This window comes from Lampetra fluviatilis, chromosome 62 (genome assembly GCF_964198595.1).
Source record: "Lampetra fluviatilis chromosome 62, kcLamFluv1.1, whole genome shotgun sequence".
Taxonomy (NCBI): domain Eukaryota; kingdom Metazoa; phylum Chordata; class Hyperoartia; order Petromyzontiformes; family Petromyzontidae; genus Lampetra; species Lampetra fluviatilis.
Genome location: NC_136336.1, coordinates 7,497,330 through 7,509,350, shown reverse-complemented (window position 1 = coordinate 7,509,350; position 12,021 = coordinate 7,497,330). Strand labels below are relative to the sequence as shown.

General features: G+C 60.8%; 1 protein-coding gene across 1 annotated transcript in view; it reads left to right on the top strand.

Moving 5' to 3' along the window:
* The window catches only part of LOC144951406 (disco-interacting protein 2 homolog C-like), a 47,121-nt gene that overhangs the window by 30,405 nt on the left and 4,695 nt on the right, over nt 1–12,021 (top strand). Inside the window, exons 20-34 of the mRNA XM_078881646.1 lie at nt 129–262; nt 834–917; nt 1,652–1,779; nt 4,462–4,576; nt 5,171–5,372; nt 5,735–5,844; nt 6,267–6,347; nt 6,790–6,913; nt 7,506–7,627; nt 8,375–8,486; nt 8,965–9,074; nt 9,239–9,369; nt 9,709–9,877; nt 10,583–10,753; nt 11,090–11,119. Of these exons, the coding sequence (XP_078737772.1) occupies nt 129–262; nt 834–917; nt 1,652–1,779; nt 4,462–4,576; nt 5,171–5,372; nt 5,735–5,844; nt 6,267–6,347; nt 6,790–6,913; nt 7,506–7,627; nt 8,375–8,486; nt 8,965–9,074; nt 9,239–9,369; nt 9,709–9,877; nt 10,583–10,753; nt 11,090–11,119 (1,823 nt within the window). The remainder of the gene's footprint in view (nt 1–128; nt 263–833; nt 918–1,651; nt 1,780–4,461; nt 4,577–5,170; nt 5,373–5,734; nt 5,845–6,266; nt 6,348–6,789; nt 6,914–7,505; nt 7,628–8,374; nt 8,487–8,964; nt 9,075–9,238; nt 9,370–9,708; nt 9,878–10,582; nt 10,754–11,089; nt 11,120–12,021) is intronic.

Here is a 12,021-nt window from a genome sequence, read left to right as displayed (position 1 = left end):
TGCCATCACCGCCATCCCCATCATCACTGCCATGACGTGGTAAGTGTGTCTCAGCGTGTCGGTAACGGTGGTGAGAGTGGTGAGCGTGCGACGGTACTGGTGGTGAGCGTGGTGTGCGTGTGCCGTAGCGGTGGTGAGCGTGGTGAGGACGGACGCGCCGGCGCTCTGCCGGGAGGACGAGCTGGGGGAACTCTGCGTGAGCTCCAGCGGCACCGCCTCCGGCTACTTTGCCCTGCCCGGCATCACCAAGGCCGGCTTTGAGGTGCGCCGCACCGCACCACCACACCGCACCACCACCATACCGCACCACCACCATACCGCACCACCACACCGCACCACCACCCCACTACCCCAACACACGACACCGCACCACACCGCACCACCACCACACTGCACCACCACACCACCACAATACCACACCAACACACCGCACCACCACCTCGCACCACCACCACACCACACCACCACAATACCACACCACCACACTGCACCACCGCACCACCACCACACCACACCACCACCACACTGCACCACCGCACCACCACCACACCAACCCGCACCACACCACCACACCGCACCACCACCACACCTCACCACCACAACACACAACACCGCACCACTCCGCAGTCCACCACACCGCACCGCTACACTGCACCACCACTGTGCCACGCAAACACCGCCCCGTTACTCGCGGCAATGCCTCTGCTGGGCGAGGCCGTGCCGACTCCACACGCCCAACCCCGGTCCCCCCCCCCTCCCTCATGCCTGCCCCCACCCCGGCCCCCACCCCGGCCCCCACCCCCCTCCCAACCCCGCTCCCCCCCCCGGCACAGCTCTCACCGCTCAGCGAGTCGGGCGTGCCGGTGGACGCAGAGTTCCCGTTCGTGCGCACCGGACTCCTGGGCTTCGTGTCGCCTGTGAGTCGCCCCCCCCACCCCCACCCCACCCCCCCGTCTGCCAGCTCCCCCTCTCACTCACAGCACAGATTGCAGATTCTAGATCCACAGAATCACAGATCAACTGATCCCAGATCCACACATCCCAGATCAGCAGATCCACATATCCACAGATCAACAGATGCACAGATATCAGATCATACATTCGTGAAATCCTAGATTCTCAGATCTCAGGTTCCCAATTCTTAAAACCTCGAGTCTCCAGATTCACCGGAGCAGATGATTCACAGGAGCTGTGCGTGCAGGACTCAGCCCTGGTGACCCCTGTGTTGCGGTGTGACCCCCTGTGTTGCGGTGTGACCTCTGTGTGGCGGTGTGACCCCCTGTGTTGCGGTGTGACCTCTGTGTTGCGGTGTAACCCCTGTGTTGTGGTGTGACCCCTGTGTTGCGGTGTGACCCCTGTGTTGCGGTGTGACCTCTGTGTGGCGGTGTGACCCCTGTGTTGTGGTGTGACCTCTGTGTGGCGGTGTGACCCCTGTGTTGCGGTGTGACCCCCTGTGTTGCGGTGTGACCCCCTGTGTTGCGGTGTGACCTCTGTGTGGCGGTGTGACCCCTGTGTTGCGGTGTGACCCCCTGTGTTGCGGTGTGACCTCTGTGTGGCGGTGTGACCCCTGTGTTGCGGTGTGACCCCCTGTGTTGCGGTGTGACCTCTGTGTGGCGGTGTGACCCCCTGTGTTGTGGCGTGACTCCGCCAGGCCGGTATGGTGAGCGTGGTGAGCCGTGTGGACGGCTCCATGTTGGTGAGTGGCCGGCGCCACAGCTCGGACGACGTCGTGGCCACGGTGCTCGCTGTGGAGCCCGGCAAGTTCGTCTTCCGGGGGAGGCACGTACACACACACGCACGTACACACAACACCCGCAATTCACTACAAAGTGGCGGTTACGTCACCACGACGCTTGTGCCAGGTTAGGTGCATGTTGAGGCAACGTGAAGTGTCGAACGCCCGCTGGCAGGAGGTCATGGGGCAGACCCAGCAGGTGCCACGGGTCGACTGACTGAGACGAGTGGCTGATGCCCCCTACTGTGCCAACTTTCTGTGCTTTAGCCACCCAGCGCTCCGCTCGTTGTCGTGAGCGTCGCTCCTTCACCCTCCGTTGTTGCTGGAGGGCGACTGCCTCCAACTGCCCAGTAGCGTCCTTCACGAGCCTCCTCCACAGAGGCCGATCTTATCACCGCTGGTACCGGTCATCGGCAAGGCCACTCAGCTCCACATCTTCCTGTATCACTCCATTTTTTCTCTAACCCGTGCCGCGCCCGTTTAGCCCCCTCGATCCGGCCAAAAAAAAACAGTTTAGGCATGCGGTGACTTGGCATGTGGGCTACATGACCCAGCCAACGCAGCCTTGCCTGCAAGAGGAGCTCACCGATGGGACTTTGTCCAGATCTTTCAAGGGTTTATGAACTCCTCACACAATCCAGCCTGGTTAAACCCAGGATGGGTCGTAGGCAGGCCAGCCTAAATGTTTCTAACCGGCGAAGATGCTCCATTAGGGGGGTCCACGTTTCGCAAGCTTAGGAGAAGGGAGGGAATGACTGTGGCCGAGAAGACCTGAAGCTTCGTGCGGAGTGACAGACCAGGTAGCTTCCACGCAGCGTTACGCAACTGATGAAAAGAATGCCGCTCGACTGATTCGGAGTGAGATCTCTGTTGTCAAACCAGAGCCGGTCATAAGCACACTCCCGAGGTATGGGAAACTCTCCACTCTCTCCACAACTGCCCCATCACCAATTGGGAGTTGTGGGGTGGAGTGTCCAATGGTATAAAATACCCAGGCAGTTGCTTAGTTTTGGTGGGGCTGATAGTGGCAAGCTCCAGGTGCAGCACCAGCGCCTCTAACTCCTCCATGATCAGCCTCCCATTGTATCTGTACCAGATATAAATGCCTTTAGTAGAGCCATCGAAGGCTTCACGAACTACGTGGTCGTAATACATGTTAAATAATGTGGGAGTCGGAGGACATCCCTGTCGCACCCCAAGGTGAACAGGGAATGGTTCCGACTCCCGGCTGCCACATAGTTTTACCCGGGCCCGCTCACCATCATGAAGGTCCTTAATGATCGTGAGCAGAGGTTCAGGGACTCCAAAAGCACGAAGAACAACCCAGAGCCCAGGCCTACTGATGGTATCATAGGCCTTGACCAGGTCAATAAAGCAGAGATATAGGTCTTGTTGGAATTCTCTACACTTCTGCTGTAGCAGATGCACATAAAATATGGCATCTGTGCAGGACCGCCCTTTCCTGAAACTGCATTGGGGCTCCGCAAGCCTCTCCCCAGCGCGCCTGGTAAGGCGATGTTGAATAATCCTTGCCAGGCCCTTTTCCAGCACACTGAGGAGTTTGATGTCCCTGTAATTGTTACAATCTGTGCGGTCCCCCTTCTTTAAGAGGGTGACCACCAGGGCATCCTTCCAATCCTGCAGAACCCATCCAGTGGTCCAGACTGTTGTTATGATGAAGGGCAGTCTGTGCACAAACGCAACCCTCCCTCAGCATTTCGCTTGGGAGATCATATCTGCCCAGTGCCTTTCCTGGTCTCGTACTCTGGATCACATTAAGTACTTCCTCAACAGATGGAACCTCAGTGCCGTGGGGAGAGGGCAAATTTCGATTGGCGTTTGTAGCCACCACAGCAGCAAAAGGGGGCTCTGGACGGGTGCGAGGGACTGGTAACCCCTCCACCTGCAATTAGTTACCACTAAACCACGAATTAAATCTTTAATTAAGCTTGTGCCGGAGGCCATGGTGGAAAAGGCGTCTATGACGTCTGCTGGCCAAAACCCCATTTGGCGGAGCCAGGAGATTGAATCTTTACCCTCGGAGCTCCTCCAGAAACAACAAAAAAATCACTGCGGGTGGTCACGTGGAATATTCGAATGCTTACTGTGGAGGAGAGGCTGCCACTACTCTGTAGGAAGCTGGACCGGTACCGCCTGGATCTCTGTGGTATTCAGGAGGTCCGGTGGACCATGAGGGGTGGACAGTCCTCTACCCGGGGCAGGAGACTGCCAAACAACAGGGAGTGGCTCTAATTCTGAACACGCACGTGCACGCACACACATACACGCACGCACGCACATGCATAAACACACACGCACATGCACGTACACATGCACGCACGTACACATGCACACACACGCACGCACATGTGCTCGCACACATGAATGAGCACGGACACACACACGTGAGAGCAGTGGTAGTGTCCTGGTTAGCGCGCTGCGCGAGGAACCTGCGAACCCGAGTTCGATTCCCGCTCACGGCCAACACCAGTGGCAATTGTTTGACTGGTCCTGGGCCTCGCCTAGGGCTACTCAGCCCCAAATGAGTACCTGGTGCGGTGTGTAGTAAACATCATCACTGGCGAGACAAAGGCGGTCAGGCGTGGTGCTGGCCACCACCCACCCCTTCGTGCAACGTGCTGGCCTTCATAGGTGCTACTCGCTAACCGTACTTGCCCCGACGGTCTGTTAAGGCTACATGGGGGACCTTTGTCTTTGTGCGTCAGAATCGCAGTGTTCTCCATCACCGTTCTGCATGACGAGCGGATCGTGGTGGTGGCCGAGCAGCGCCCGGACGCATCGGAGGACGACAGCTTCCAGTGGATGACTCGGGTTCTGCAGGTGAGCGAGTGTGAGTGAATGAGCGAGTGTGAGCGAGTGTTTGTGGATGACCTGGGTTCTGCAGGTGAGCGAGTGTGAGCGAGTGTGTGTGGATGACCTGGGTTCTGCAGGTGAGCGAGTGTGAGCGAGTGTTTGTGGATGACCTGGATTCTGGAGGTGAGCGAGTGTGAGCGAGTGTTTGTGGATGACCTGGGTTCTGCAGGTGAGCGAGTGTGAGCGAGGTGCGGGGCGGAAGTGTCATGCCTAGCGCGCGCTGCACCCGGAACCTGACGACCCGAGTTCGATTCCCGCTCACGACCAATAACGGTGGCGAATATTTGAACCGGTCCTGGACCTCCCCAGGTGCGGTGTGTTAGACATCACCCCTGGGGAGACAAAGGCGACCGGGCGTGGTGCTGGCCACCCACGAATCTCGTGCGCCGTGCCGGCCTTCACAGGCGGCGACGCTACTCGCCAACAGCACTCGCCCCGACACTGTTGAAGGCTACACGGGGGACCTTTGTCTGTGCGCGCGCGTGCCCCCGCCCGTGCGGGCCGCACCACCGCCTGCGAAGACCGTCGCGGCCTTAACGGGCGCTCGCCGACTCCCCGCAGGCCGTGGACGGTGTGCACCAGGTGGGCGTCTACTGCCTGGCGCTGCTGCCCGCAAACTCGCTGCCCAAGACGCCGCTGGGCGGCATCCACTTGTCGGAGGTGCGCCAGCGCTTCCTGGAGGGGACCCTGCACCCCTGCAACGTGCTCGTGTGCCCGCACACCTGCGTCACCAACCTGCCCAAGCCGCGGCAGAAGCAGCCAGGTGTGGCTCCAGGGCGGGCAGCACTGCACGTGCGCTCGCAAGCTCACCCGCTCCCTTGCCCGCCTCGCCCGGTCAGCCACTCGCGTAATGTCTGGCCTACCCCCACCTTTCCAATCGTGGTACATTCCACCTTACCCTCCCCCTGCCCCCCCATTCACCCCCCTTACTATCGTGGTACATTCCCCCCCTCCCAAATTATCTGATTGTGGTACATTCCCGGAGGCCTGGCCCATTCATGGTGTCTTCATGCATTCCCTATGCACCCCCCCCCCCCCACCTTTTCCCCTGTCCCCCCCCGCGCTATCCTTGGTACATTCCCCTTGTGCCTCCCCTTCCCCCCCCCGGCTCGTCCCACGTGCCAGTGGATGTGGGCCCGGCCTCCGTGATGGTCGGGAGTCTGGTGGCCGGGAAGAGAATCGCGCAGGCGAGCGGCCGCGACCTGGGCCCCTGCGACGACGACCCCACCAAGAAGGTGACGCCCGCGCCACTGGCGTCGTCACGGCGCGCGAACCCACCGACTGTGCAGCCATCATCACGAGCCATGCCACTTGGACCCACCACTCTGCAGCCATCATCACGAGCCATGTCACTCAGAACCACAAATCGAGGCCTAACCCTGCAGGCATCATCACGATCTTACCCCGGTAGCCATCAGCCGCACCTTCAAATGATCACGGTTGGCTACGTGCGGTGCGAAAGAATTTTAACGTACATTCGTACGTACATCATAATCAACAAGTGAGTAATCTACGGCTCGAGATGCTGCCCTCCACTTACCATCGTGGGCGTTGGCTCTCTGGCACGTGGCTCTCTGGTCTCACAACGCAGACCCCCGCACGGAGAGAGTTGCTCACTCTGCACCTGCCTCCCCCGCCATCTCTGCCCCCCACCTAGAGTCTCTACCTCTCCGAGGTGCTGCAGTGGAGAGCCGTCACCACTCCAGACCACGTCATCTTCATCCTGCTCAACGCCAAGGTGTGCCGCTCGCAGCACTGTGGCTGCGTCTTTAACTTCCCGTTCACGAGGATGTGGTGCAGCGTCGGGGCTCTGCCGTGGGTGGCGATGCGGTTGATGATGGTTCCAGCGGCGCTTTCCAGGAGGAGGAGGAATGTCAAGGCCAGGAGGAGGGACCACGATGATGTCTGGGTCTCGAAATCGGCGTTCATTATTGTGGACACCCATAAGCTCCTGAGCTTATTGCCATAGGTGCTGCTCGCTAACTGCACTTGCCCCAACAGCCTGTGACTATGCCGGTGTGGGGGGGGGGGGGCAGTGTGTAGGAGGGGGCTAAGCGGTGTATCTTTGTCTCGGTGAACCCCTCGTCACCAGGTGCTGCTGCTCGCTACCAACAGCACTTGCCCGCCCCGACTTTGTAAAGGCAATACGGGGGACCTTTGCCTTTGTCCGAGGCGCGCAGGGCGCGGTGGCCAGCTCCGTGAGCTGCCTGCAGCTGCACCGGCGCGCCGAGCGGGTGGCGGTGGCGCTGCTGGAGAGGGGGCGGGTGAACCCCGGCGACCACGTGGCGCTCCTCTACGCGCCAGGTAGTCGTTACGCGCCGCAAGTTCCACGCTCGCCGTGGCGGGGGAATCGGTCCGTGCACGGGTCGGCTCCACTGCCGTCGAGGGTAGCCGGTTGGGTCGTGAGCGGCGCCTGGAACCAGGGTCCGAACCCCGGGTTCCACCGGTGGTGATAGAGGCTACACAGGGGACCTTTGTCTCTCTGCGTGCGTTTCCACGTGCGTCCACTGCACGTGTCTCTGCACGTGTCTCTGCGTGCGTGTCTCTGCGTGCGTGGGTGCGTACGTCTCTGCGGGGAACGGTAGTGGAGAAAGCGGTTAAGCGCTACGCTGCGCTATGAACCCGGCGACCCGAGTTCGATTCCCGCTCATGGTCAACACCGTTGACGATTATCAGAACAGGTCGTGGGCCTCCCCTAGGTCGACTCAGCCTCAGATTAGTACCTGGTGCGATGTGTAAACATCGCCACTGGGGATACAAAGGCGGCCGGGCGTGGTGCTGGCCACCCACCCCCTCGTGCTGCTCGCTAACAGCACTTGCCCGTCCAGTCTGTCGAGGTTACACGGGGGATCTTTGATGTTGTCTTTGTCTCTGCGTGCGTGCGTGCGGGAGGCAGGGATCGAGCTGATCGCGTCATTCTACGGCTGCCTGTACGCGGGCTGCGTGCCCGTCGCCGTGCGGCCCCCACAGCCGCAGCACGTCGCCACCACGCTCCCCACCGCCAGGATGGTCGTCGAGGTAGACGCACCACCGACACGCCGGCAAGCACCAGCCCAGTGCCGTGTGACGCACCACTGCTACCATGACCACTACTACCACCACCAGCACTACCACCACCACTGCCATAACCACCACCACTACTACCACTACGGCCAACACTACCACCACTACCATCACCACCGCTTCCACCATTGCTGTTGCCGCAACGTCGGACCGCCCTTGCCCGGCCACAACCCCCAGCCACAACTCGCAGCCACAACCACTGGCCACTCCGCGCCACACCGTCATGGCCCCAACTGCAGCCATCGTTGCCCCCACTTACCACTCGGGCCCCAAACTGCAAACCTCGTGCCGTCGTTACCCCCTCAACCTCCGCCCTGCCCCGACCTGCGTCTAACCCAGCGCGGCCCCGCCGGCCACTGGCGGCCCCTGGTGGCCTTTTAGTGCGGCCCCTGACAACCACACAACGAGCGACAACACCCCCATCATCATCACATCACCCCCCATCATCATCACATCACCCCCCATCATCATCACATCACCCCCCATCATCATCATCGGCGTGCTGCTGCTGTGAAACCCGGCAAGGGCTGTAAGCATGTGGTGGCCCTGCTCACACCGGTGACGTCATGTCGGCGACAGTGCCCCCCCCCACCTCTGAAAATGAGTGCAGAAGACCGCTCTGACCCCTCGACCTCTGTCCTCCTGAGCCGTGTGCCTCCTCTGACCCGTGACCCCGTGACCCCGTGACCGGCGTCGGCTCAGGTGAGCAAGTCGGCCTGCGTCCTCGCGTCGCAGGCCGTGGTGAAGCTGCTGCGCTCCAAGGACGCGGGGCCCACGCCGGACGCCAGAGCCTGGCCGCTCATCATCGACACAGGTCCCACCACCACCACGCAGAGCTGCCGCACTACCACCCTGAACTGCAGCCACCGCAATGCCTCCCCACTGCACTACCACGCAAGACTACCACCTTGCACTACCACACTACCACCCTGCACTACCACACAGGACTATCACACTACCACAATGCAACACTGCACTACCACATTACCACACTGCACTACCACCCTGCACTACCATCCTGCACTCCCACAATACCACACTGCACTACCATCCTGCACTCCCACAATACCACACTGCACTACCACACTACCACACAGGACTATCACACTACCACAATGCAACACTGCACTACCACACTACCACTCTGCACTACCGACCCGTGCTGCTGCACTACTGCCCTCGAGCTCACAGCTGAGCGTGGTTGAGCGTGTTGGTTGAGCGTGGTTGAGCGTGGTTGAGCGTGGTTGGCGAGTGGTGGTGGTGGTGGTGTTGGCATCTCTCCCGCACCCCAGACGACCTGCCCAAGCGGAGGCCCACGCAGCTCTACTCTCCCTGCGACCCCGACGCGCTCTGCTACCTCGACTACAGCGTCTCCACCAGCGGCACGCTCGCCGGGGTCAAGGTGCGCGGCGGGGGGGGGGGTCCAGCGCTCACCAACCACACGGTGCCCACGCTGCCCCTAACCCCCAGTGTGGGGTAGGTGAGCCGTTGTCAATGGACGAGCGGTTGTGAACGGATGAGCGGCCGTCATCATCGTGCGTACGTGCGCCCCTCTGCCCGCCGTAGATGCCGCACGGTGCGGTGGGCGCGCTGTGCCGCTCCATCAAGCTGCAGTGCGAGCTGTACCCGTCGCGCGAGGTCGCCCTCTGCCTGGACCCCTACTGCGGCATGGGCTTCGTGCTCTGGTGTCTCAGCAGGTGTGCGGCGGCGGCGGCGCGTCCCCATCGGGGTCATTCGCACACACACGCACACGCTCGCTCGTTCGTGCGTTTACTCATTTGCCCACGTGGTTAGTCCGCCCGGTCGTGCGTTCGCTTGCTTGCTTGCTCACTCGTCTGCGTGCGCGTCCCATGCATACGCGTGGACGCGCGACGTGTTTATATACAAAGACGCGTGTACGTACACATGCACATTACGTACACGTGCTTGTTTACGTTTGCTTGCTTGTGTGCATTACGTACGCGCGCTTCGTACGCGCGCTTCCTCAGACACATGCGCCTGCGTGCGTGCGTGCGTGTGTGTGCGTGTGTGAGCAGCGTGTACTCGGGCCACCAGTCGATCCTCATCCCGCCGTCGGAGCTGGAGCTGAACGTGTCCCTGTGGCTCTCGGCCGTGAGCCAGTACCGCGTGCGGGACACCTTCTGCTCCTACTCCGCCATGGAGCTGTGCACACGCGGCCTCGGGACCCAGACCGACGCGCTCAAGGTGCGGGGGGGGGCTGGAGGGGGGCTGGGTGGGGGGCTGGGTGGGGGGCTGGGTGGGGGGCTGTTCAGGGCGTTAGGTGGTCGGAGGTGGACGGGAAGTGTTCGGCGCTACACGACCGCTCCGGAATATTTAGTTACCCAGGAGGAATCCGATGATCTAAAAAGCTCTTTTTTGACAGATGTCCCAGTAGGGACACGGGGGTCGGAACGTTACAACAACAAACAATACAAACACGACAGGAGTGCGAAGTAGAAGAACGGTAAACAGATCACCGTAAAAACAGACATGTACACAACTGGTGAGGGAAAAGCCCACCGCGCTATGAGCTTATGTTTCAGAAGCGACGGACGCAATTGAGAGTACACGTACTCTGGCGGCACAAGTGGGCTACCGAACTCGGTTGGCCTGGCTGATGACATTAGACGTACGGGTTGTAGCCCCGCCGCCGCTGCCGCTGCTGCTTTGCTCAAACGCCACACGAAAGAAGAAGAATGTGACTGTGCGTGCGGTGTGTGTCGGTGTGCTGCGTGCGGTATGCTGTGTGGTGTGCTGTGCGTGTCGGTGTGCTGCGCACGGTGTGCTGCGCACGGTGTGCTGTATGTGGTGTGCTGCGTGCGGTGTGCTGTATGTGGTGTGCTGCGTGCGGTGTGCTGTATGTGGTGTGCTGTATGTGGTGTGCTGCGCACGTCGGTGTGCCGCGTGCAGGCGCGTGGCGTGGACCTGTCGCGGGTGCGCACGTGCGTGGTGGTGGCGGAGGAGCGTCCGCGCGCCACCCTCACGCTCTCCTTCTCCAAGCTGTTCCGCCACCTGGGCCTGCACGCCCGCGCCGTCACCACCGCCTTCGGCTGCCGCGTCAGCCCCGCCGTGTGCCTGCAGGTGTGCCACCCTGCGCCTCCCTACACCACCCTGCACCACCCTGCACCACCCTGCACCACCGTGTACCTCCGTACACTTTCCTTGAACCTTCCTACACCTCCATGCAATGCCCTGCACATCTCCACACCGCCCTGCACGAACCTCTACTTCTCTGCTCGCCCACCCGGCACTCGCCCCCGAATCAAACCCTCACGCCGGCTCCTCCGCGCCCATTCTCAACCTCGGGCCGCACCGCCTGCCCCCCCCTGCCCCCCGCCCGACTGGTGGCCTGTCCTAATGTGCCTTCCTGCCCTCCTCTCCCCCTCTCCCCCCTCCCACCCCCCGCGCCACCTCCAGCCTCACAGGCTCGGGAAGACGTCAGAGCAGGTAAAGGTCAGAGGTCGGAATCCTCCTCCTCGTCTTCCTCCTCGTCCGCCACCCCTCCCGCGCGTGTGCCGTGCGGTTGAAAGCGGCTTGTGTGCGTTAGCCGTCACCGCCTGCGGGTTCAACCGGTTGGGAAACTGGTCACCGGCTTGCCGGACGTCTATTAAACGTCCGGGGCAAATGTGGCACGCGTTGGCCAGCCGCCACGTGTGAGCGTAGAGAAAATAAAACAATTACATCTTAAACGAACCCCGCACAGCCGGAGTTCAATTCCCGCTCACAGCCAATATCGGTGACGAAAATCCGAGCCGCTCACTGGGCCTCCTCTAGGTCGACTGAGCCCTAACAGAGTAACTGACGTGGTGTGTTAACCATCCCTCGGGTGGCATTAGCCGGCCGGGTGTGGTGCTTGACCACCCCCATGTGCCATACCGGCCTTAATAGGTGCTCGCTAACAGCACAGTGGCTGGGAGATGTTAACTATCTTGCCTGGTATACAGGAGGTCGTGGGTTCTATCCCGACCCTGACGCCTGCTGCTGTAAATTTGGAGTTTGTGCGTCTCTCTCCCTGTAGTCGCGTGGATTTTGCTCCGGGTCCTCGGGTTTTTCCCTCCGCATTGAGAATCAACATCACCACGCGTGATAAGCCACTTCATTGAGCTGTCATTTGTGGCCAGGTCGCTTATGAAAAATAGCTACATAGCTCTGTGGGCCTTACCTGGTCAAATTAACAATAGTTTAGTTGAATTTCAGGCTATATGGGGATCTCTGTGTGTGTGATGTGCGTGATTTGGTAGGGGATTGTGGGCTCGTGCGCTGAGCGGTGTGATGAGCATTGTGCTGGCCGTGGTGTTGATCGTGGTGCCGAGCGGTGTGCCAAGTGGTATGTTGATCATGGTGCCGAG